The sequence below is a fragment of the Grampus griseus genome, assembly GCF_964374135.1.
Source record: "Grampus griseus genome assembly, chromosome: 20".
In the NCBI taxonomy this organism is placed as follows: domain Eukaryota; kingdom Metazoa; phylum Chordata; class Mammalia; order Artiodactyla; family Delphinidae; genus Grampus; species Grampus griseus.
Window position 1 is genome coordinate 41343921 of NC_139014.1, and position 27373 is coordinate 41371293.

At 44.8% G+C, this 27373-nt stretch overlaps 1 protein-coding gene across 3 annotated transcripts in view; it reads right to left on the bottom strand.

Annotated features, from left to right (window-relative positions):
* The window catches only part of COX10 (cytochrome c oxidase assembly factor heme A:farnesyltransferase COX10), a 110313-nt gene that overhangs the window by 18404 nt on the left and 64536 nt on the right, over positions 1 to 27373 (bottom strand). The window contains exon 5 of one of the 3 annotated variants that reach the window (XM_082678686.1): positions 16696 to 16766. The exons of the other annotated variants lie outside the window; for them this stretch is intronic. Within the exon in view, the coding sequence (XP_082534812.1) occupies positions 16696 to 16766 (71 nt within the window). The remainder of the gene's footprint in view (positions 1 to 16695; positions 16767 to 27373) is intronic. 3 annotated transcript variants of the gene reach the window in all.

The window sequence follows — 27373 nt, forward strand, 5'->3', positions numbered from 1 at the left end:
CACTCCAACCAGCAGTATATGAGAAAGCCTATTCCCAGAACCTGTATCAACACTGGGCACGGCGGCATTGAAAACAAAACAAAAATGAACAAAGTCAGACAAGTTTACTGAGATAGATAGTATTATCCCCATTTTACAGATGAGAAACTGAGACTCGGACCTGTACAGGACCTGTACTCGGGTTTCCTTGCGGGCTCATTCAGGTAACCCGGGGTTCACCCTCTAACTGGTACGTGGAGGGCACTGGTCTAATACCATTTACTGATGCTCTCACTTCTGGGGGCTGCAGGGGGCTGGGAGGTTGGGGTCTTCAGCTGGGAGCAGCCTCCTGTGTGCTCACAGCTCCTTCAGTTCACCCCACTGCCCACGTGGCCTAACTTCCTATGCATTCCCTGACATGGAAATGACTGGGAAGCACTCCATTTCTTTGAAACAAAGGACAGACCTGGGATGTAACACGGTGAGCAAGACAGACATGGTCCTCATGCTGGGGGTGCTTATCCCACAGTGGGCGACAGTGAAACAGGTGGAACAGTCAAGTGAGGGGCGAGCCTTCCGGGAGCAGGAACCCAGTGTGGGCGGAGGTGTGGAGCAGACACGGGAAGTTCGGGGGATGTTGAAGCCAAACCCAACCCAAACGGATGGGAGGCAGGCAAAGGGCAGGGCAGCGTGCTTTGGGGGCCAGAGAGCAGAGGTAGGGAGGGCCATGGGGAGGTCTCTGGGCAGATGCAGAGTCCACAAAGTTCCCTCTGGGAACTTGTTAGGAACCCAGGTGATCTGGAGACCCGCCGCTACACTATCACCAACGTGACTACCTGGCCTGCGTCTGGCCAAGCTGACGCAGGCTGAGCTGACAGAACCCTGCACCCTTGTTCTGCTTCCAGTGCTGACTGTGCTGGCCTGGTAAGTCGCCCCACTTTCACTTGTCTTTACATAAATGTCACTGCAGTGGAAAGCACTCAGCGCTGTGAACTAGATCTGTCATCAGCTAATGCAGGAACTCAGCTGTATCCCTCAACCCCTCTGTTCCAAAGACCTTGAATCTAACCTAGTCATGTGGCTTAACGTGTTCTGGCCACTGAAAGGGCAGGATGAAGCAAGTGTGGCAACGTCTTGATAACTGTTGACTCTGGGTGATGGGTGTCCTGGGGTTCAGTGTGCTCTCTCTACCATTGTGTCCCATGGAACGTTTCACAACAAAAATGTTTCCGAAAATGCTTTATACTCCTTATTCACATTATCATTCTGGTTTCTGTATATGGCATAACTAAGCATGTTGTACAGGAATCAGGTGGTTCCGAGTTCTCTCATGAGAACTCTGATGTAAACTATCTATATAAACGTGGGCGGATTATTTAACCTCTCTGGTCCTTAGTTTCCTCAACTGTAAAGTAAGGGTTGTATTAGGACTCTTGATGGCAAGACTGCAACCCGAGTCAAACTGGCTTACACAGAAGGCTCGGTAACAAGACTACGGGGAAGGCAGGGGTTTGACCCCATGGAGCTATGGGACCTGGAGCAGATTATTTAACCTGCTGGCCTCAGTTCCTTCATCTGGGAAGTGGGAGACACTTACGCCACAGAATTGCTTATGAATTAAATGCAATAATGTAAATAAAGCACTTAAGAGTGCTCACTCAAGGTGTTCATTCATTATTCATTCAAATCTCTCACTGCCTACACAGCCAGCCGCTACACTGGGTGTGGGTACAGCAGCCGTGAACAAGACAGAGAGCAGAGTTTAGTCTAGAAAGGAAGACAGACGTTAAACAAACACAAGTACTATGAACTCTCAAGTTGCAACATCAGCTACAAGAAAAAGAACAGGTGATACGAAACAGTTATTAAATAGAGGACTTATTTAAATAGAGCTGGAGGTAGAGGCTGATAAACTTGCAATAAATTGTTTCCCGATTTATTTTTTCAAAGTTATAAAGATGTAACGGATATATACTAGAATATGAAAACGCATGTATATATACTCAAGAATGTCAGTTCTTAATCATAAATTATAAATGTATGATGGCTGTGAAGCATGTTTCTAATAATAACAATTAAAATGGCAGAATATTTCTATCTCTAATTATAACTTTAAATTAAGAATTTAATTTTATTACAGCAAATTACAAACAAATAAACCAGAACCAGGAGAAACTGGGTTGATCACCTGCAAAACATTTTTAAAATAAATTTATTTATTTATTTATTTTTGGCTGCGTTGTGTCTTCGTTGCTGTGCGCGGGCTTTCTCTGCGGCGAGCGGGCTTCTCATTGTGGTGGCTTCTCTTGTCGCGGAGCACGGGGTCTAGGTGTGCGGGCTTCAGGAGTTGTGGCACACGGGGTCTAGGTGTGCGGGCTTCAGGAGTTGTGGTGCACGGGCTTAGTTGCGGGCTTAGTTGCTCCGCGGCATGTGGGATCTTCCGGGACCAGGGCTCGAACCCGTGTCCCCTGCATTGGCAGGCGGGTTCTTAACCACTGTGCCACCAGGGAAGCCCCCAAACATTTTTTTTAAAAATGTGTGCTTACACGTCTACCACAGTAGCTGTCATGGCTTTTATTAAGAACCGAGGAGTTATCTCTGTGAGTGGATGTTGCTGGAGTGAATTTATAAAGGAAAGATCAGAAAAGCAGGGAATGGGGTGTGATACTGCTGCAAAACATTCCTCATTGTCAATAAAACAGAAAAAAAAATGTGTGAATAAGGAAAACAGCATTACTTGATGGGGGTGGGGAATGGTGGCAGGAAAAGATCTAGCAATTTTCTTGAGCTAAAAAATATTCTTTTGTATCCCTTCACTCACTCATGCAAATAGGTTCACGGCTCACGCTGAGGGTGGAATGATGATTTATTTCCAAACTCACATCCAAAACTGAATTACATTTTAAATTGAGAGATCTTTCTACTGAGCACCAGCGTGAGGTCTTTCTACTTGTGCCTTTCCTGGCCAAGGCTACCGTGGAAAGAAACTAAGAGATACGAGTGGGAGGGGGATTTGTCAACACATTTCTATGAATTATTTATTCCTCCCATAAAATCTAGTATTTCTTTGTTTACTAAGGACCAATCCTTAGTAGCTCTATCAAAGTGGAATCTATAGAAATTAGGAACAAATGAGAAAATACAAGCTTTAATATGATACCTACTTATTACACTTAAATGTAATTTAAATTACCTGACTTTTAAATAATTTACTGGAGAAATGTGGCCTGTTTAAGTGATGTGTCAGAGAGGTCTATGAAATGTTATATTAAATCAAGAAGGCTTTATATTTTAAGCAGCTCTGCAGGTAATTGGTTTAGACAAAAACAAATCTCATACTTCTTGGTCATTTTTCCAGAATAAATGATTTTTAAATTGTAAAACGAAATTCCCTTTCTTCAAAAACAAAAGAAAACTCAAAACCTTAATCAAACCAAGCCAATTTAACTTTAATTTCCTACATAAATGCCACATTTGAGCTCTGACCTGAGTTTTTGGGAAAAGTGTTCACAAATGACTGTTTTGAAAATGTCTCTTCAGAACCTCATTTAGGAGTTTTCTATTTCTGAACAAGTCTGAAGTTACAGATACTGGAAGGTAGCAGGGGACTGATGTAAATTTAGAATTTAAGGAATATGTGACGACAATAAGGACACAAAACATACTTTAAAAGGAAATTAGTTACAGCAAGTTTTGAAAGACTATCAGTTACATATAAAATGATGGTAACCTGCTTCAAGAAAAAATTAAATTTTACAACATGTTTAAGAGAAATGCAAGAATAAGTATGTATTTCTGGCATGATTATATTCAAAATATAGGGACTGTGGTACTACATTAAGTAAAACTTTAAGGAGGAAAACAAAGCAGGTCTGAGCTGAATGAGTCTTTGAAAACTGACTGAAGAATCTTATTAATCTAGGGGGAAGATAAGAAAGATAGGTTAGGGGGAAAAAAACCCAAAAAACACTCAAAGGAACACTGGCCCGCTGTTGACCTCTCAGATTCAGCCTTCTAACTCAGGGAGGAAGTGAATGGTTACCTCTTGAATGACGCTCCATCGATTCAGCTCAAATTAAGAATATGTTATTTGTACGAAGACTCTGGAATTTTCAAAGAGAAGATTCCTATTGTTCGATCTCCTCCATGAAAAGCAAGTTTCTAGTGTAGTGGTCCAATCTCAGTGTTTTCTCACATCCTTGAGGGCGGGACCACCTATGGAATTCCTCCATTACCCCCAGGCCCCGGGGAGGAACACCTAGGCCTGCCCAGGTGGGAGACACATACTTTTCCTTTTTCCTGGTTGAGCCAGATGGTTTAATTCTGACCCCCTCCCTTTTTAATTTATAGGAATCTATAAAAAAAAAAGCAGCTTTGTTCACTTACATAAACTTAGGGTCAGTGAATTGTTAGGAGTCTTTGAAAAGCTTTAATAAAACACAATTTATAAAAAATGAAGCTAGGAAATAAAACTATCCATCCCTACAGCTCTGGAGACTCCTGGGAGCTGCATGCACGTGCAGCTACTTGGACGTGAGGGTGCAGGTGTGGGAGGTTGCATCTCCTGCACCGCCTGGGGCCGGAGCCTTTGGTCCCCAGGTCCAAACAGTGTTTGCAAACACGGACATCTGTAGGGACCAGGCTGGCAACGTGAAGCGTAAAGTGGGCGGACTTAGGAAAAACAGGAGGCGTGAGGACCGCGGGAACTGCTAGTCAGGTTGCGCTGGCAGATTCCACGTGGGAGCGAGCCAAAGAAGCCTAGAAATCTGTGGTTTTATGTGCAAAGTTTCTATTTTTAAACGCTGGCAACTGCAGAAAAGCAGTGCACCAAACAAAAAAGTGCCTCCTCAGGATCTGGTCTGGTGGCTGCTGTTCTGCAGTCTGTGGTCTAGGTGGAAGGTTTCTGCTGTCGAGTGCGTGCAGCTCCTCTGCCCCAGGACGACCCCACACCCTGCCCCCAGCGACACTTCTCTTATCTTTGGTGTGGCCGTTTCTTAATCATCCTCCAAATTCAGCCTTGACATCAAAACACGTCCTCCAAGCACATCTTCCCTCACCCCTCTCTCCTCCCTGTTGGCCCCCCATGGGTGGTCCACGTGCCCTCTGCTGTCACAGCACTTCTTGGTCTCATGCTAACCTCCTCTGCTGCCTTGTCTACCCATCCCCGACGTACACTTTTTCAGTGCGACTCTGTACCATTCATCTTTACATGCCCTGTACCTAAGGCTGGGGCCCAAAATGTTGGCTGAAACAAACCTTTACAAACCAGGCAAAAGAGAGAACACGATCTTAAGACTACTGCTCCCGTAACAGCCGTCAATGGGAGTAGCATTTGATGGTGTCGAGTCTTTTCACATCATCATCTTATTTGAAAAGGGAGGAAATAAAGTGATAGGACATTAGACCAAATGACTCCAGGTTATTAGTAAAAGGTCCTACGACTTATTTCCCACGTGACTGCAAGGCATTGGCTATGTCGCTACGATACGATAGTTACTCTGTATATTCATATTTCTTAGAATATCTAAGTATTGTCTGGTTATACAAAGGGGCCTGGGGGCCGAAGGATTCCTCCATCCCCAGGACTGCTGTCAACAAATGCTCACAACTCACGATGCTTTCATAAATGCTTTCTTTTTTTTTTCTCATGACAATGAGAGAAAAGCATGTTAACTTTCAGAAAACTCCCGTGTTCCTCTTAGAGCCACTGTGATGACTTGTCACAATGACATGCACACGGGCCTTTTGCTGGTTCTTCCTAGTATGTTTCATCCGTTGAATGATTTTAAGGATAAAGTTCTGTCTGTTAGCACCACTATTATTGAGACCAAATCTGTTCTTCCTGCCACTCCAAATGACTGGTTAACACTAAAAAAAATTTCTACACTTATAAAATGTTTATGTTCTTATTACATTCGCATTATATACACAATGAGAGACTAATCGTAACCACCCAGAAGCTCTGAAGAGCTTCACCAGGGCCGGCTACGTGTCTACTAGACCAGCGTGACGGGGGTAGGGGGAATGAATAACACTCCCAGGTCCCCTGCAGCCTGCAAGATGTTTACATTTGCTTAACTGCTTACTGGTAAAACCTTCAGTAAATGTGAAAAATGTCTCCTGTAAATCCCTATAATACTTCAGCTAAACCCCGTTCTTTAAGTTAATAATGCCAACTAAACAATCCATTAATTTCACTCCGAAAACTCAATCTTCATCATTCATTTCAAAACCAGGTATGGGCTGCCCCCAATTCCAAGTGCTCTGATTTATCCTCTCTGAATCACCTTCCACTCTGCTCTTATCGCTGTCTCTCCGGCTCACAGCCCACACCTCAAGCTTACCAGTTATGGAGCACTCTCATCGGAGCCATTAAGTTGGGAAAACTAACGCTGACATGTAGTCTTTCCCTGTCAACATGACCGAGCTGGAAAATGGATAATTCAAAGGAGACGGAATCAAAATAAAAAAGAAGGCCCAGCCCACGCCTGACTTCTTCAGGAAGCTTTCACTGCCCAGCTGGTCCTTATCCGAATCTCCCCTTTCTGACCTCCCGGAGACCTTCTTGTTTGTACCAATTCATTTATTTCCGTCAACACATGTTTATAGGCTGCCCTGTCTTGTCTGCTAAGCATTTTATGCATTCGGCTAATTTTTCCACCCAGATTATAAGCCTTTTGAGCATGATAACAATAAAACTGACAGTGCTGCTTCCATTCTAGGTGATCAATACATTTTTGATGAATTAAACAAGGGAAGTATGTAACTCTAAAATATAGACAAGATACATTTGGCCTTGACATTCTTAAAAAAGATTAATTTTAATTAGGGTAGACCATGAAAAAAGGTTATTACTTAAAAAAATATATAAGCTATGTTAGAAATTTAAGTCTGAAGGACTTCAACTCAGAGAAAGATGTATCCCTCTGTCCTCTTTGAAAACAAACAGGAGAGTGAACAGAAAACAGAAAGCTCCAACTCTGACAGAACCAGGAAACCCTCCTAGAGAAGAGCGCCAGATACAGGACAGGAGGACAGTGAGAGCACACACAGGTCTGTGCACTGAGGCAAACAGTGAACGTCTAACCTCAGAAGGTCTTCCGGAGGCTCTGCCTACAGGTCACAGAAGGGATCTGACGCCAAGTGGGTGCTCTGGGGGTGGGGAGGTGGGCCCCAGTTAGAAGGTGACCAAGTAGAATGAGGCCGAGGGTGGCTCAAGCTGTTGGAAAGCAGCCCTGGAGGCGTGGCCTTGTGCTCTGTGCCCTGAATCCGCGTCCCAGCCCCGCTTAACTGCCCCCACAAGCCTTGCCCTTGGCCCAGGGCACTGGACCAGAACTCGGGCCAGCAAGTCTTCTCACACTGGGCCTGGGAACTGGGACAGAGGACTCGGCTGGAAGACCTGGGGGCCAAGGCTGAGGGTTCCATGTCTATGATGAGTCAGTTTAAGTGGAATTGGGACCTGAAGACCCAATAGGCAGAGAGGAATGAGGTGGAAGCGCAGAGAGCAGCAGCCTCGACACGGGGGTGGGAGGGGTGAGGGGTGCCATGCTTTCCGGAAGTCTGGCTGTAAAAAGAGAAGAAAAACCAGATGGAGGGGCTGATTTAACACTCATCTCTGTGGCGGAAGGACCACTTGTCCAAATATTAAGTCAGAAGGAAAGGCCCTGACGGGGCAGAGGGCCTGGGAGGCCCAGGGAGCCTCTAGGCCAGGCACCCACGCTCTGCAGCTGCCCTCTAGGGCTGGAGCTTGGGGCCCAGAAGGCAGAAACGGGGCCCCAGCCGCCAAAAACAAGTGTTAGATGCTGACAGCGAAAACCTGTGCAAAAGCACCTGGTCTCATCCTCCTCGGAAGAAACGAGGGCTGTCTCAGGAGGAACTACTGAGGACATTCACTTTAACCACTCATCATCTGCCCTCCCCTCGGCCACCCGAGAACTACGAAATCCGTTTTATCCAATTAGGACCAATGTTGCAAGTAAATACAGAGCTTCATCACACAGAGGGCGTTCAAGGACACTGGATACGCGTGTGACATGTAAGTGGCAGGCAGGCAGGAAGTTACTGGTGAGAATACAAAACAGCAGAAAAACGGGGGGCCCAGAGGTCTCAAATTCCTTCTTGGTTTTGCCTCGCTCAACCCCGAGTCATCCAGGCTCCCAGAGCCGTGGTCCCCTGGGTGGTGCTGCGGCTGTGCTGACAGCCTCAGGGGCACAGATGCAGGGGTGTGGCCCACAGTTAACAGAGGTCAAGTCTGCAGGGAAGAGCCAGTCCTGGAGGTAAGACAGCGCCATCTGACCCCTGCAGCCCCTCTCCAGACGTTCTCAGAGGCAGACGCTGAGCTCTTTACCAAACGCACCGAGACTCCGCGACCAGCGGTGTGCGTAAGGCATGCACCTAAGTGACGTGGGGACAACATACTCAAGTTCACCAAGTGGCCCCCGAGCCATTAAAGACTCTGATACGTAATTCCACCATAAAGGCCCCGGAGCTGGAGTAGAAAGCAGAAAGCCATGGGGTCAAGTGTTTCCACAGGAAACAGAAGCTGCAAAGGATGTCGCCAGCAACCACCTGCAATTACTGTGAGCCCCAGTGCCCGCTAGACGAGACCACCGGAGTAACTCATAACTGGGTCCCTGAAAGAGTTAAGATGAATTCAAACATGCCATCTAAATATAAAAATGTCTTTTCTTTCCACTAGTGAAAAAGACATAAGAAGCAGTCCCAAATGGTTGACACTTCTTTTTTTCAACTGTAAAAATTTTAGACACACAGAATTGGTATTTTATGTAGGTAACCAACAGATAATTAAAAGTGCTGTCCTCTGTATCCTCCTTGGGAAAATGAAGTAAATAATAATGCAATTTCATAGATTTTTATGGTCATCAAATGGCATTTTAGCTGTAAAGATTTTTTTCCTTTGATCCTCAAAAAATTAGAGAAAACTTCTATGGCCTAAGATGTAAGGGGTGTATTTTTACTGTAATTGACTTTCAAAAATAGCCAATTATCTTACTATGCCTTGTTTATTTTATTTTTTTTAATATTTATTTTTGGCTGCGTTGGGTCTTTGTTGCTGCGTGCGGACTTTCTTTAGTTGCAGCGAGCGGGGGCTACTCTTCATTGCGGTGCGCGGGCTTCTCATTGCAGTGGCTTCTCTTGCTGCGGAGCACGGGCTCTAAGCACCCGTGTTTCAGTGGTTGTGGCACGTGGGCTCAGTAGTTGTGGCTCGCGGGCTTAGTTGCTCCGCGGCATGTGGGATCTTCCCGGACCAGGGCTCGAACCCGTGTCCCCTGCATTGGCAGGCGGATTCTTACACTGCACCACCAGGGAAGTCCTGCCTTGTTTATTAAATACGTATTCAGTGTCACGTTCTCCAATATCTGAACCAACAGAGACAAACTGCAGCTCAGCAAGAAGAAAGGCAACAGCATGAAGCCTGGCGAGCGACACCTTGGGAGGACTGGGTGCATTTCCCTTTCTTGAGACACAACTGAGCTGCAGTTCATTCAGCCTGTGTCGGTCAGCCCTAAGGTGGAAATATATTCTACTCAAAATCATCCTTCATGACCCGCCGAGGTCAACCATAAAGTACATGCAAGCTTATATATGTACAAATCTGGAAAATAATGACTAAGTCCACTGAAGTTTGAGAAGCACTGAGTTAAATTAAAAGAGAGAAGAAAAGAAAAGTCTATATTTAGGTGGCTGGGTGCTCAGAGCATCTGCCTTTGAGACGACTCTCGGCAGAGGGGAGGTGGAGAACTCTACAGGGTTCTGCTTCCCTGTAGGGCGTATGCCCTTCTGTCTTAACGTCAACTGAAAAGGCATGGATTTCTGCTGTGGTCGTGAGGCTGTGAGGCCACACCTTCTCTGGGGGTTGTGTCCTAATGGCTGCTTTGCTTCTCTACCTTATAATGAATCTGTGGTACTGGCACAGAGGGCTGCAGAATTTAAGAAAAGTGAGAGGTCGAGAGCAGACGGGTTACAGCTCAGGGAAGGGGTGTTAAGATCTCAGACCTCTTTGCCTGGCCTGGTCTCACTGGGGGTGGGTCTGCGGGGCAGCTCAAGCTGTCACCCCAGAAGTGCAACTCCTAGAGTTGGTTTTTGTCTATTGACCTTGTATCTCGTGCACTTCCTAAATTCACTTAACTAGTTCTAGCAGCTTTTTTGTCAATTCCTCTGAATTTTCCAGGTAAACAATCGTATTTGTCTGTTTCATTTCTTCCTTCCCAACAGGGATGACCTCTGTTTCCTCCTGCCTTGCGGACCAGTGAGTCAGGAGCTCCAGAACAACGTGGACAGCGCTCCACTTCCTCCAGGAGGCCCTCACAGCTCAGCCGGCAGGCACATTTGCCTCGCCCTCCTCCCCAGCTTTCCTTCCCTACTATTCTCCTCCAGGAACCCTTCACACTAAGCCCAGCTACCAAAGTCAAGTTGTCCTCCAAGGTCCGCAAGCTCCCTCTAACCTTCGGCCTCGCTTTCTCTCATTAATTCTCCACTCCCGTCCTTCTCGTCACCTGATGTCACATGTCATTCACTCCTCGGTGTCTGTACTTCCCTCGCCTGGAGGTCATTTCCACTTCTCTAACGTCTATCTGTCCGTCCACCCACCTACCCATCCCTCATTCAGCACCAAGAGATCTGCCACTGCCACACGTGATGGCGAGCAAGAATGCTCCATGACGTCCGGGGTTTTTGTCTGTTCTGTTGTCTGCTGTGTCACAGCATTAAAAATCATGCCTGGTGCATATTAGGCCCTCAGGATATTCGTGTTATATAAATAATCCTATGCAGTGGACATAAACAGATGGAAGACTCAGTCTTCGTCTTGGAAGAGCTCACAACATGGCAGTGGAAGACGCCCAAGGACAGGTGTCTAGTGTGCTGAGTGGTGCAGTGGCAGACACAAGCACAAAGAACAAGAAGGCCACCAAGACCAAAGCCCAGCACCCCGTTACTGGAGTGTGGACAGAGCGATCCGTCCGGGGGCAGCCCCGCTTGGCTGAAGACCTACCCGGGCGTGGAAGGGCAAGGCTAGCACAGCTGGCAGGGCTCAGAGAAAGCAGGGCATGTTGGTGGAAAACGCAGCAATTCCACTTAGTGACGATGCAACATAAAAGCGTGAATAAAAAGGAGAGCAGAGGGATGAGGCTGGAAGGGCTAGAAAGGACCAGACTCTGAAAGGCCTTGTATGACATAGTAAAGAATTTAAAACACATTTTTTCCCCAAATATGTTTGGAAGACCCCAAAAAGTTTTAAGCCAGACACGAGTGTGATGCTTATCTGCCAGCTGAGTGGAAGATGGATGGAGAGGGGGTGAGCGAGAAAGCAGAGATGGCGGCTGGGGCACTGCTGTAATCACCCCACAAAACGGAGGATGGTCAAAGGGCAGACGCCAGGGCGATCCAGGTGGTGGAAAAGACACAATATGTTGAAGAGTCAGATGAAGGGGATAAGAGAAAGAGAAAGTCTAGAATGAGTTCCAGGTGCCTGACTTTAGAATGTAAATTAACAAGCATAGAAGGAAAAAGACAGACTTGGGAGAGAAAATGATGAGCTTACGGAATGTGAGATGCCGCAGGGCACCCAGAAGAGAATTTCAAAGGGTCCAGGCTCGGAAGAGGAGTCTGGGCTGTGGGCACAGCAGTGTGGAGGGCAGCACCTCAGGGGAGGAGCAAGATGGGAAGAGGACCAGTGACAGGGCGCAGACGGGGGAGGGAGGGGCAGAAAGGAGAGCCGGAGGCCCCATGTCTACTCACCCTTTGGTCCTCAGCTCCAAGACCCCACTCCCTGATGGTCGCCCTGACCTCCTCGGTCTGGGTCAGGTTCTCGGTGCTCCCACCTCCCCTGGGCACCCCCCAGCACAGGTTCTACCGCTACCCCTCCAGTGTCTGGCGTGGGGTCTGTCTGGTTGGCAGGTGTATTCAAAAATTACATTTGTTGAGTGAGCTGTACCTTGGACAGCACTTAGGGTCCTCATGCTTGTGTGCCCCGCTCTCTCCAATGGGATTCCACAAATGGAGCCCATGTCATTTGCCTCTTCGTCACTCTAGCAACCAGCACATCCTCTAAGGGATGACATCCTCCATAAATGCGTCCTGATAATGACAGGATGAACGAAGCATTCACTAACCTGCCACTGGCTGGACCAACTTAACCGTGAAAATGGAAACATGCACTTTCATCTTCTGAGTTCCCTTATCTGCCAAGTGTTTTGCTTCCTTTCCCCCATCCCTTGAAAGGAATCTGAATTTCTTTTTTATGTTATTGCCTGATAAGTATGAAAATATTTGTATTTCAAAGCAGATTTGGAAAAAGATGAAAGTTCTGCAAACAACTCTACGTTCCTCTGGAGTGTCAAACCCACTCCCCAACAATGCACTTCAGTTTACATGGTTTTATCGATCTTACGTTGTCCCCCCAACAACGCTATGAGATGAACAAGGTAGGAGATACGATCTCACCCTGCACGTGAGGAAGTGGTGGTGTGGGAAGAGCCATTCACTGACTTGCCCAGGCTCAGTGAGTGAGATAATGTTTTTCCTAGACTGCAATGACCACACGAAGAAGATCTGAAGACTGAGATGTTTTCTATTACATACAGTTTTTAAAGATTGCTAATTCACTTTTTCCGATCATCAAGTTAAAATTGGATTATACCAAATCTGCCTTTTTTCTGAAAAGCTGAATGAGTCTTTAAATTTTATAGCGCTTTACAATTTTCAAAAGTTTCACACAGATGTTTTCATTATTTCCTAACGCTATGGGATTATATGACCTTCTTGATAAGAACGTCAGCTCCTCTGACGTCTACCTTCACTCTTGCCTTTGAGTCTGCAGATTCAACCTCCTCAGTGGGTTTCCTCACCAGCAAGGTGAGTTCTCAGGAATGTTCTTTGTCTGAGAATGAAAGGGAGCTCTAAGCCCAAGTCCCCCCCGCACAGCGATGACCAGAGCCATGACAGTCTGGCCAGGAATGTCCAAACAAGTCAGCTGACCTTATTTATCTTTTCCAATTTATAAGACATAAAGATATTGAGAGTCAATGAATAAAAAGCTATTTAAAGGGGTCAGTATGACAATGCCTACCCGCAATGCCTCCTCTCTTCTGATTTAGGTACATCGTACTTTCCATTTATGCTCTTTCTTCTCTTCAAGGCAAAATAAACAATTGGAATTTGTATGAAACAGCCTTAAAAGTAAGGGAATTCTGTGAACATCACAATTGTCACCGTCACTCCCTTCATGTAGGTGGCATTTGGTCAACACTCAAGCTGGACACTGTTGACAGGGAGAGGGGACACCTCCCACAATTCTGCTGGGACAACGGGTATAAAGCAGGCCCGTCCTGGGTAAGCTGGGAGAACGGGCCCCTTGACTTCAGCCCACATGACGGTCACACTTGTGGCAGAGTGCTGTCCCCGAGCATCTCTGGTCATGGCCCTCACCTGGGACACACTCACACAGGCAGCTCCTCTCTTCTTTCTTTTTACCATGTCGGTTTAACCCTGGGTCAGGCTTAAGGGTCAGTGAGTCCATTCCCCTTCCCGCTCGTGTCGAGGCCACGCATGCACTCCACGTGGGTCCCAATGGGAGCTGGTGTTTGGTGTCCTGTCTCTGGCTTGTACCCAGCGATGCCTTTGAAATCCATGATTTGCCGCCGCTACAGAAGTCACTGAGGCCGCTCCTCTAATATCATCCAAGTGCCCCTTCTTTCTTACTTTTTAAGAACTAAGAGGCAGAAGATTGGTCTCCCTGGAGTGGTGTTTTCTTCTCATGGACAGAGAGACTTTTACAGAGAGTTATGTGCAGCTGTTAGGAACTCAGGGTGTGGAGTCAAGTGGCCGAGGCCAAATTTATTCATCGTACTTGGATCCCCAGTTTTCTCACGTGAGTACTGGGAAGAATTTAAAAGCATCTACCTGGGCTTCCCTGGTGGCACAGTGGTTGGGGGTCCGCCTGCCGATGCAGGGGACGCGGGTTCGTGCCCCGGTCCGGGAAGATCCCACATGACGCGGAGCGGCTGGGCCCATGAGCCATGGCCGCTGAGCCTGCGTGTCCGGAGCCTGTGCTCCGCAGTGGGAGAGGCCACAACAGTGAGAGGCCCGTGTACCACCCACAAAAAAAAGCATCTACCTCACAGTGCTATAGTGAGACTTAAATATAAATAACGCGTATAATGCTTTTCATTATGATGTAAGTGTGGTTTCACCAGAAAATGTAGAATGACATTTACAGTTCAACCTTATTAACTATGTGAATTTGATATGCTTTTCTTGTGATCTTACCATTTATCCCCATTCTATTTTCTGTAACCCCAACTTTCTTTACATATTTCTCTACTTTACTAATAGTCTTATGAAGCCTCTAACCCTTTCTGGAATAAAGAATAAAATAAGTAAGCAAGAAGGCACTATTTCCTCTGCCAGCTCCGAACCCTCCCTGTCGTGTTTTTCTAGAAGGGAAGCCACCTAGGAGCGCAGAGAAGGCAGCCAGGCACATGCAAACTGCACCGACGGTGCACACAAGTGAAGAGCTCCTTCAGGGAGCTCCCCCAGGTCCTCGAGAGCTCTCAGAATGACCAGTGCAGGCATGTCCTTCTTTCCTTCAGGATTGCTATATTACTTTAACTCCCTAGAATAAAATTTAGTTCACTTAAACAAAAATTTTCAAAAAAATCTGCAATCACTTGAAAAAGATAATGAAAATAAACGTCTACAGTATGCCTGTCAAATGGATACAACCAAGCTATGGACAAAGGCTGTCATCAGCAAAAGACCTTTAAGGATTTCTTCCCCAGATTCACTTCACCGCTGCCCGTCAACAATGACAGGGATCACACTTTACCTGCCACACTGTGACTAAGTCTACAAGGTTGTGCAGATTCATACAGGCCCAGATCAAATGGGACAGTAAACACCAAAAGAGAATTTCAGAGCAAACTGGCTAGGCTTTGGACTTAAGGCCCAATAGCCGTTATGAATGGGAGAGCCACCAAAGCTGAGAGATAAATGTCAATGGTCGTCTACAAGACTTTCTACTATACCCCTATGGCCACTCATTTATAAAATATCTGTGTAGAAGAAAATGATTTACTGAATTATAGTAAACACTAAATGGCAAGATATTAAGTCTTCAGTTTTAAAACTATGATTCTCAATGCAAGATTTTGCCACAGACTCGTAACAGCTCCTTGTACCTATTTAATAAAATACATCCTAGCTAGAAAAATAAGTCTGAGTCTAGATTTTTCAGGCCTATAATTTGCCCTCTAGAAGAGCAATTACGGTTTATTATCATAAATGAGATTCTGCCTCGGTCATCTTGCAAACAAAAGATAAGTTCCAAGTCTATCAAGACTAATAATCTCGTACTGTAGCCTCTTCCTTTAACGCCAGGGCACTGCCAACACCAGCCACCAATGCCGTGATGCTCCTCCCTCCTGGATGTACTGAGACTGTGCTTTCCTGGGCGCGAGGAAATGAGCACGCTGGGCGAAGTAAGACGGGCTACTAGAAGAATGACGGCCTTTATCTGATGACCATGCCACGCCTAATGGCTGTTTGCTGGGCTTATCCCGTTTCCCTTGGTCCTAAAGGAGTATGAGTTCACTGAGGAAGAAAGCCTGGACAGAAATTCCAAACAAGTAGGAAGGCACCCGTGATTTCAGCGGTGGCAGGAGCATCGTTCAGCTTTTGAGATGGGTTACGGGGCTTACACGTGCCCTCTAAAACGACTTTACTCAAGTCAAAGTGCTTCTGACACTTTCTACACGTAAAGACAGCAGACAGCTGCATCAGACCTCACAAAGGGAAATAAAGGATCAGTCAGGGATGAGGTTTCTGTTCTTAGGTGTTTTCATCTGGATCTACTGCCCTTTTCAATATTTAGATTCATTTAAGAACTGGATGGCTGAAAGCAGCAAATACTAAAAATTACGTTTACACAGACATCTGACTGCATCTGAACTTGCTTCCTTTATTGTTTTGCTTGATACGTATGATTATTTGATCCACGGTGTTACGCCAATGAATCTGAAGCTCCGTGAGGGCTCCGCCGGGACAGGTGGACAGGGGTTTCTCTGACTTAGAACAGTCATGCAGTATGAACCACTGGTCCTTTCTATTCTTCTCACCTGTGCTGGCTATTAGACTTTAAAAAATATTTTTAAATGCCGGTTTCGAGGCCTCCAGGAAGTAAAATGTTTAATTATTAACCGTTAGTGGTATTAAAATATTTATATGCCTTTTAGTTCTACTTAGTTGAATCTGGTGGAGAGGAGAGTAAAGGACGCAGTGCTTTACTTGGGGTCTAACGGTGCTCTCAGCTCATCTGAAAACATAAGCATTCAGACATAGCTTGATGCTGAGACCCTGTATGGATCTGTCTGAAATCACCTGTGTTAATGGAATGTTTTTACCTTTAGCCACTACGAGCAAAACAAGCCCACGTCTCAAAACCGAGTCTAATAAGGGAAACTATCGCGTCAGTTATTCCCACAGCAAAACTGCCCATCTCAGATCCATTCTGAGCTCTGAGCCCTGCATTCTGGTTAGAGTTGGAGAGCACTACATATCCCCCTCCCCGTATGTCCCTTTGCGGGTGGGGTGTTCTTTTCACTTTACAACTCAAGGCAAAATACCGGGAAATGATTCAGGATGGACAAGCAAATGAATGTTCTGTAACATGGAGGGGACTGACATTCATGATTTTACCTGATCTGTCCACGAACCAGAGGTCTGTTCTTTGTCCTATTCATGTTTGAATCAAATGGAACCTCAAAAAACTGCAAAAAGATTGGAAACAAAACAAAATATTAAATACAGTGTGAAACAATTATTCTCTCCTGCTTTAATGCTACAGTTTTTTTTCCACAGTAAATTTCATTTTAATTTTGATACTACAAACTCATACTCTTGGTACTCTTTAGAGAAAAATTCTCTGGGAGAGACACATTTCAAAAAATATATGCACTAATTATCAGGAACATGCACAGTTCTACTTTTACCCGCTTTGAAAACCACGTGTTAAACACACAGTTGCATTCCTCAAAGCCAATGTTTCAGCTTTAGAGCATTAGTGCTGTCCACAATTTCAGAACTTTTCACACATCCCAAAGCCTGTGAATTAACCAAGCACCAGATGACACAGGAAATGGGCTACTAGAGCCAAGGCCAGGTCTGAAGGGAATAAGATGCCAGATGAAACCATACACAAGTGAGGAGCTTACACTGAGACTAAGGCCACATGCCCCTCTGCCTGGGACAGCTCTCCTGTACACCTGAGACCAGGGTGTCACACCTGGCACTGTCTTATGAACACAGCGAAGTGCCCGGGGGACGGAGACTTAGGTGGCTTCCAGGTCTGAGGCTGCAGGAAATACTTAGTGTCTGGAGCCTTAAGAGTTTCCTCAGCAGCAAATGAGAACAGTTGCTCTCACCTACCGACGTCGGGCAGTGTGTGACGACACTGCTGCCATGCAGGCCGAGAGCTGCCGCTTCTCCCCCACACCTGCACCCGCCCACAAGACTCCCAGCCCCTCACAAACCCGACCCTTCCTTCAAGACTAGGGTCCGGTTTAACTGAAGCCTGAACCTCTGACCTGATGTGATCCCCTCCTCCTTTCAATCCCCATGGCACCTGCCTGAACCACTTGGAAATGTGGCTGCACCTGAGGTGAAATCGAAATGCTGCAAATACAACAATCACTTGTCAAGAATTACAGAATTTAAAAGGTGATAAGTCTGTTTCTGATTTCACATGATAGCACTGTCACTCTAGTTGGTAAATGAAAATACAGACTGTCCATTTTTTGGTTCAATCTTTTTTTTTTAACTTTACTGAGGTCCACTTGATATACAATAAACTGCATGTATTTAAAATGTATGATTTGGTTAAGTTTTGACATCTGTGCACACCCCTGAAGCTATCACCATATGAAGACACCGCACGCATCCATCTTCCCAAAAGCTCGGTCATGCCCCCTTGCAGTCCCTCTCCCCCACCCTCCTGTCCACACCTCATCCTTAGGCAGACACGGAACTACTCTGTGCCCCTATAGACTATTTGCATTTTCTAGACTTTTACGTAAATGGAATCAAATAATATGCCCTCTCTTTGTCTGGATTTTTTTTCACGTGGCATAATTATTTTGAGATTCATCCTATCACTGAGTGTGTCAATAGGTCATTCCTTTTTACTGTTAATATTCCATGACATGGTAATACCACAATCTGTACATCCATTCACTTGTTGCATATTTGGGTTGTTTCCGGGTTTTACCTATTACGAAAAAGCTGCGATGAACGTCTGTGTATAAGTCGCTGCATGAACACATGCTTTTATTTCTCATAGGTAAACACACTGGAGTGAGTCATCGAGGAGATGCATGTTGAAACTACTCAGGAAACTGTTCCACGAGGTGGATTGCCACGTTACCTTCCTGCCCCCAGAGTATAAGAGGTCCAGTCCAGAGCCTCCAAGAACTAAGCTTTGGGTCATCTCTTGTGGCAAGGAACTACAGCCGTCCAAGGACAAAGGGCACGCGGACTGGCCAGCAGAACAAGGTAGTTATAAACACCAGCTACAACCCTACGACCAGTTGCAGAAACAAGGAATGTAATAGTTCTGAGTATTTTCTCCTTGTTTTGCTATAAATATGTTTGTATATATAAACCACATTTTTTATTTGTCTCCCATTCTCCTACCACTGAATATATGCTAATAGTATTTACTCTCATGCCTCAGTATTGAAGTTACACAGGATCAGTTGGAAGAGAAGTGAACATTCCCCCAGAGATGAATAAAGGGACTTTGCCTCCTCTTTCAGGGAGTGGATCAGTGAACTGTTGGTTGTAAGGAGAATTTCATCATGTTCAGTGTACACACAACTTTTTGCTATCGCCTTATCTGGAAGTACGACTGAAGGGTGTATCCAAGCGCCAGGCCGACAACGACGAGCTGTGATGGGTCTGTGCTGCGTTGATTTAGCTCACCGGGAACCATGCTGCCCGGAACGCCCTCTCCCCACAGCTGTAGCTTAGGGGCAGCCACGGAAGCACACATGAGATCTGGAAGGTGGGAATGCAGGAGCGGCCATGTTTACACTTGCAAAACTGGTGTGAGGTCTGGCTTTACTGCGGCTCACACGTGGCAGCTGGGATCCGTTGGCTCACCTTGCTGGCCTGGAGCGGCACGGGGCCCGCAGCTGCCCCCCGAGCTTGTCCACGTCTCGTGATCCTGGGCCAAGTCTGTGTGCTGTTCCATGGTCAAGTGCATGCTCTCCTGCAGGTCAACCTGCATCATCAAAGGTGCAGGCTTGGAAGCAGCAGGAAACAGACACGTAGTCCAGTCTTTTCTCATGCACTTCTGCTCCTCCTTGTGGATTCCGGGTCACTCCTGCTCTCCTCTGCTTTCCTCAGGCCTGGCACCAGGTACAGGGGCAAGAGGCTTACAGGACTGCAACACATCCATGGTCCCACCAGGCCTAATCCCTTATATCTCTCAAGTGGTTCCGACATCCTGATCAAACCTTAACTGATACAGGCCTCTTCTCTAATACTTTCAACAGGGCCGCTGTTTAAAAGTAGTTACCTGTCCAGTATGACCATCTTATGATCTCAATGACAGGCTTCCTGAGATATGTGAATATCCCATCCTTAACGTTAAAGGGAACTACGCAAATAGGCACTCAATAAATAATTTATTAAATAAACCATCACTGCAAGTAAGTATATTTGTAGACTGAATTACATGTTGAAACTATTTACAGTTTATAAGTGTTAAAAATTCTTTGAATGTGTTCAAGTTACACATAATTAAAATGTTCCGTCTGTCACATTCCCTCCCTTCCCCAATATTCAAACACATTCTATAAGTATTTGACTTATTAATTTAATTTCACAGGACTAATGAGGATTCCAATTACAAATCATGTTATTTAAATGCTGGTAAGGTGTTATCCAACATAACACAGAAACTCTTGTATAAATAACTATCTTGGCAGTTCTCAAGTCTGTGCGCGCACACACACACACACTTAGTTCAGGAATTCTAATGAACGGTTTCATCCGGATGAAAAAAGATGTTATATTTTCTCTGTTTCTGGCAAGTCAGCCATCCAAAGATGGGAACTGAGGTCTAGAACACAGCAACTGAACTGCAGGGTGCCAAAACTTGGCAGTAGCTTCTGACTCCCACGAACGCTCAAATTTATCAGGACAAGCGACATCTGGGTAGAAATACCACGCTGACCAAGACTTCTGGTTCATTCCAGCGAGGGCTAGACAATTCCTCCAAGCACATTATGCTGCTTTACGCTGTTTTTCATGCGTTTCCTATAATGCCTTTCAGTGAGGCTCACTGCTTTGGTTTAGCTATTGAAACCACATTCCCAAAACGTAAAGCGGCGGTGATACAGATGAGAAATTTAAACACTTTAGAACATATAGCTGGCTTGATAATCTACTCACATTTTTCCCCTGTGCTTTGCAATTTTTTCATAATGTTATTATCATTTCAGTTGGCTCCAACTACGTCCGAAGCAGAGAAGTAAAACTGCTACAACTTGTGTTGAAAATAAAATACAAATGTTGTCTTACCAACCCTTAGAACACACTGTTTGGCCCGCCTTTTCATATACCCTCGCTGCTTCGAATAACACCCCCAGTGATACGCTTCGGTGAGCACACTTGGACAGCCGCTCAACCCAGGCCTGTCCTCTCGGGCCCTTCCTTTAGAAGGCTCTAGTCATTAGGTCTCAAATGGCCATGTCACCCAGTACTTTACCCCACGCCTGGACACAGTGACTGGTTTACTGAGTGGTATCGGATTCAAACAGAGTCTTCCCTTGGGATTTTACAAACCAAAAGCCCAGGAAGGTATGTCCTCCCTTCTCTTGGGTTGCCTGTGGCCACGGAACAGGAGAAACGGAAGTGGAGGAGAGGCCCAACACTGATTCCTTGGGTCAAGTTACCTCCAAGGCTCCACCTCTGCCCTTTCCAGTTGAAGCCAACACCATATGGGTCCGGGCCTCTTAGTTCCAACGTCCCAATACAGGAAAGGCTGTAAGAACTTCAAACATCAGAACAGTGCATTGCCCAGGAGTGAATAATACTTGCTTTTCCTTCAGCAAACAACTTATTTTCTGTCTATGTTCATTTCCAAAAGAAGTTTTTCTCTCAGTCTCTTTCCCTCATAAAAATCCGTCGTTCTTCTGGAATTCTTTTCATTTAAAATTTCCCCTTTAATCCTGGCTCCCCACCCCACCAGCCTCCACTGGTGACACTCCTCCTAGTTTCTTGCCCCCCAGCTATCATATGAGCTGTTATATGAGTCAGGCTCTTGGGGCTGCAAATGGTAGAAACACAACCCAAACAGCTCAAAGCAAAAATGGGGTTTAATTTCTTACTACAGGGCTGTGCCTGCTTTTAGGAATTACTGGGTCCAGTGCCAAATGTGCTGTCATGATTCTGGCTCTTTCCATCTCTCGCATCTACCCCGAGTACTCCTGCATGCAGGCGCCTTCCAGGAAGCAGGCAAAATGGCACGGGCAGCCCTAGACTCTCATCCTCCTGGTGACCCTAGCAGAAAGTTTATTGCCTGATACCTCCAGAAGAAAAGTCCAGAGCCACCATGGCCATGAATCCTCACAGCTAGGTGATGATGCGACTAGCCTGTGACCACGGGGAGGGTGCAGGTGGAGAGACACAGTGATACTGTATCGCCCTCAAATCGTGAGTGTTATTTTCTCGATAGGAAAGGACAATTCTATTACCAGAAGAAAATGGGAAGATGTTAGGCAGACGGATGCAGTGAAATTATTCTAACTCACTGTAAAGCTAACGGCCCCAAATCATTTCATCTCACGTCATACCTATAAAATAACTTGCCTACGTTACTCCTAGTTTAAGTATCTGAAAGGCATTAATCATTATAAACATAGTAAATAATTTATATTAATCTTTGTCTCATAATCAGTTTGGGGATCAATAGTTCTGTGTATTTAACAGAGTAGTAAATGGATTACTTTTTCCTCCTTGTAATCACATGAAGATATGGGTCACTATTACACCAATGGGTAAATATTTGTTCGATTCCTAATATCAGATTTGTGCTTTTCTATTATACCATGCTTTTATATTAGTAGATAATTATTATTACTCCAGAGAGATGCTGCTCAGATATAAAATATACTTATTAGCCCTTCTAACAGATAACAACATACTTACCACACTACTGAATTTTGTAAGCTAAAATGACACAGACACCAAAAGCAGGTCGAAATATAACTTGGCCCTAGTGATGAACTTCCTATTCCTATTTTGATTAATTACACGCTATGCAAAAAGTAGATGTGTTCTAGAGATGTCTGCAAGTCAGGCTCAGGAAATATTGACTTTGATAACGAGGTGCAACTTTTTCTTCCCCTATGCTAAATAATGGGGGCAACGTTCTTCTAAAGACTCAAAGGGAAAACAAACGTGTGAACCCTGTCGGAGTTTGTTTTTCCATCCATCTTCTCAAAGCTGTCAACAAGTGTTTGTCATTCCAGTATGGCTCACAGCCTCCCAGGTCCAAGATAATGTCTCAATCGGTCTCAGACCAAGTTAAAAGGGATGTTAACAAAAATAAATAAATAAAGCACCGGGAGAGGCACCTTATCCAGCAGGGTTCCACATACCATTACTTTCAGCTTACAAATCAGTTAAGATACGCGGTCAGCCATGGCTCTTTGGTTGTTACCAGTGTTCCACAGCCATACCAAGAATAAACAAATTAAGTGAGACTCGCTGTTCCCATTGATTTTTCCCCACGAGGTATTTTAAATAAGGTGTGTGTGTGCTCAACGTGGTGCTGGGGTAATGTTCTCCTCCAAACATGCTACTCAGGCTGTCGCTCATTAAGCTGTATTTTAAGGTTTCGCCCTAAAAGGTCACCCAGCACTTATCAGGGGCCTGAAGTACCATATCCTATAAGTAAAAGAAAACTCAGAAAGTTGCACTGGTTTTGACGAGCTTCAGAAATGGTGTTATAGGTCACCCTTTCTCCTGCCAGAGGGAACTCAATTTGTAACACTGCTTTCTGAAAAGAGATGGAAGGAAAACATAGCAAAATATTTACAAGATCTGGGTAGAGAGATGTGGGGTGAGTATTCTTTTTGTATTTTATAATTGTCTATAAAGACCATGTATGTTCTACTTAGGAAAAAGAAAAAGTAATAAAAATTTTTACCTAAATGATACAAATATAAAATCTGGACAGACCTTCGTTAGGTTAACTAATAAAGAATAACTAAACTTATCTAGTAGAAAGCCAATATCAATGGAGCCTTAGTCAATTAGAATCCTTTTTTTCCCCCAGAAAGAATCACAGGATAAAATGTTGATCCTAAATATTTCTCAAGGACACCCATTTCCCTCCATCCCTGGTGCCACTCCTTTAACTCAGGCGACCATTTTATTTTGCCTAGATTACAGCGACTCCCCACACTTCCTATCTGCATTATTGATTACCCCTATCAATTTCTCACACAGCAGCAAACACGATCTTTTCAGGTACAGACCTGATCATGTTAGTTCCCAGCCTAAAACTCTTCATGGCTACCCGCTGCCCAGGGAATAAAGTCCAGGCACTCACGTGGCACAGAAAGCCCTTCACAGAAGCTCCAGCCCCTTTACCTCCCGGGGCCTCATCTTCTCTCGCCCCTGACTGCTCCCCTCTAAGGGTCAGAACCTCCTGTCAGGTCCACAGGGACCCTTCGCGGTAGCCGTGCCGCATCCATCATTAGCGCAGAGCTGACTCACTGGTCTGCCCTACATTCTGCTTCTCGTGTGTGCCTCGGCAGTGGAGCTCTGCCCGAACAACCGCCGACAGGACAAGAGGGTTCACTTCAAGTTCAGAGTCACCAGTGTCAAAGGGGGCTCGTACCACTCTCTGGTGAGCCCCCTGGACCTCTCTAGCCCACTGGCTCTGCTCCCCTTCACGGGAGGGTGGGGGGCGAGTTCAATCTGGTCCGCTCTCAACCGATGGGTGCAGCCTCCTCCTTCCCTCCACCTGGGCTGGCGACCCTGTTCCCTCCCACCTCCTATGAAACCTAGTCCATCAGGCACCCCTTTTCTCCACAGCATGGTGTCTTTTAGCTGGATCTTTCCCACTCCCACCTCAACATGCTTAGTTTTCCCCCAAGCCACACGTCTCCCCGTGTCGTCAGCGGACTTGAGCACAAGGTTAGCATTTGGAAAAGAGAGGACGTGGTCTCTGCTCCTACCGCACATGAAGTTTGGGTCCCTCATCTTAGCCAGCACGGTCAACAGCAGGAGGTGTCTGGGGCGAGGCTAAGAATCCTCCAGAGATCTCGCAACAAGCTCCAAGGGATTTCTATTCTGACAGCTGCCAAGGACCATAATTCCATCTTTGCAAAAATCATTTCTAAAACAGGTAATTCTGAAGGCCAGTTTTGAAGAACAATAAGGAAATGCATTAAAGTCCACTAAAGGCGACTAATATGAACAGACTATTTAGATTTCGAATTTTTTTTTTAAACCCAACTTTTTAAAACTTGGGTCTCACAGATTAAAGGAACTTTTCCTCAACTAGTGCTACTTCATCCTAATCTAATGGGGACAAAAGACTAGCAAATTAATAAAGTCTTGCGGATTCCTCCACAACTATAAAAAAACAGGCATGCTTACTGAAACCATTAATGGTGATAAACTATCAATAATATGACAAGTCTGACCTCTGAAACAGTTCCCTAAAATACTACAAAGAGCTTAAATGCCACCATTAAAAAAAAAAAAAATAGAACATGAACATTTTAAAAGGCAAGAAATAAGTAAAATCACCTTTATCTGGGATCCATGGCAGAACGAAACGATACTCGAAAAGAAAAGGTTATATACCACAAGGTGAGCAGTAAAACTGGCAAATCTACAGAGATTCAGCTGCTGCTCTGATACACATCTGGTCCCATCGGGGCGGGGGTGGGAGCTACAGAAATCATTAAGCCATCGGAGATGTTCCAAACAAAGAAACTGTAAAATTCTTAACTATAAAGCAAAGGAAACACACTTAATCCCTCAGAGGTTGCAGTATGTATTTCAACTGGGTGATCCCCTCCCTCGTGAGGACACGTCGATACACCAAAACCTGGAGTAACACAAAACCTCCCGTCTGCATGTGGCCCGGAGCCAGCCTGCGCCGGCACCCCGGCCCCTGTTGGTTTAATCGTCGCGTTACTCTACACACCCAGGAGGGGGCGGCAGAGAGGAGGAGGCTGGGGGAATCGGGGGGAAAATGTGTCTCACTCATTCTGCCGATCAGAGAATAAATACCTTAAAAATATAGTTACGCAGGCCTTCTGTAAATGTTCAATAACGTGTTGGAAGATTAACACATTTCTTCTAAGATTACGGTTTATTTTTGAACTTCAGATCCTATACGGCTGCAAAGGGAAATGATTCGTCTTCTGAGGAGACACCAACTACCTACTTACTTACTGTTATCTTAAGCAAAGTGACTCGAAACCGCTCTTTAATGACCCCATTCCCTTCTGTCTCCGAGATTCTGTGATGGGGGTACAATTATAGTGCATTTTAACTTTAGTAAAATTTTTCTGCTGCCTATTTTCCCCTACAATCCTCAGTCTCTTACTGATTACCTAAAATTATTTTTAAATAACCTTTTGAAAGTCTTCGTGCTGAAAGCAGGTATATTACAAAATGAGCTTCTTTAGGAACTTAAGTGAAAAAGAAAAAAACTGGAATGGTGAATAAAAACAATGACTATTACATCAAAACAATAAATAAATAATAATGGAAATAATACTTGAATCAAAAAATAAAATAGCACATAAAATATACTGGGGCATTTTCAAAGGCTTAAGAAGGGAACACAGGTGTTATATAAGTAGTCATTAAGTGGAATACTTCCGACAGCCTTTTATAATTGTTTCTGTTCCTATATTCCCACTGCTTTCCTTTCAACCTGATTACTGGACATGCCTTGATTCTGTGTCTGATATATTCAGAATATGTATCTGAGCATAGAGTTGGGCCTACAGAGAAGGACCTACAGTTCCTTCACTGAAACACAGGAAACGGTGGAAAATTCTTTTGGTAGGGCAAGACATATGTCATGGGCAAGGGAAGGATACTGGGAAATTTCCCAGAACTGAGAAAAGTTTAAGTATATAACTTCTTTCCTGAGAAGCCAAACAAAAACCTGTGCCATGTTATAAGCATGGTTACCGTGTTCTGAGAGTGTAACACGTGCATCGACCACCTTACAGAACGATGCCGAAGTAACACAGTGGTTGATCCACGGAAGAAAAGCTTTCCATCCACACACACAATATTTTCAGTCTTCCTGTTAAAAGCAAACCGGGAAGAAATGTTTCCTTTTCTAAGATATGTGGATAAAAATTCCAAATTACTTGGAGTTTCTAGGAGAGGAAAGATATAATAGGGTTCTGACGTTCACTTTGAGTTTTTCAATGGGAACTTTTTTAAAGTTTTAAATTTAATTAATTAAAAATGGCATAAAGAGAACTTAAATATTTCTAACTTTTCTGTCAAATATCAATATAATCCCAGAAAACAGGCAAACATTTAAAAATGCCTATGAATTACAGTAAGTGATATGTGACTGTGAACTTATTAGTATGATCATGCAGCTTAGGTGAATGGCTAAGCTATTTATTTGGTCATCAAATCCCAATACTTAAAGAATTGCAACCGATTACATCTCCACGTAGTTTCTGTCAGCATCACAGTTTTTTGCCTCAGAGGCAATTCTTAGAATATATACGATTTTCTGTGTTTGCACAACTATCCGTGTAAAGTAGCAATCTAGTTTTCTAATAAATATGAGTTAAACGGACAGCATTAATGTCTTAATGAAATACTTCCACACAGAAAAGGTTCTAATTTTAACGACCACCTTTCTTAACCAGTTTTAATTTATTTTTTTTAATTTTAATTTTTTTGGCTGCGCCTCACGGCTTGCAGGATCTCAGTTCCCCGACCAGGGATCAAACCCGAGCCCCCAGCAGTGGAAGCCCGGTGTCCTAACCACTGGACCGCCAGGGAATTCCCCTCCAGTTTCCTTTTAAATACACTAATGGGAGGGCAGGCTTTCAAAGAGATGCAAGTACTCCCTTTCTTACTGTTGGTGACAGGAGACAGTGAAAGCAGCAGAAGGAAGCCTCCACACTGAGGATGGGTAAAAAAGCAAATGAGGAGCTGGCACCAGGTTAAACTCTAAATGGTACCCAGAGTCAGATTTTACGGACAAAACATGTAAGAACTTATTTGAGTGCACGTCTAATCAGAGATTTTACTTTAGAAATACCAAGTGGACCACCGTTCTCCTATATTTAAAAAAAGCCTTCCA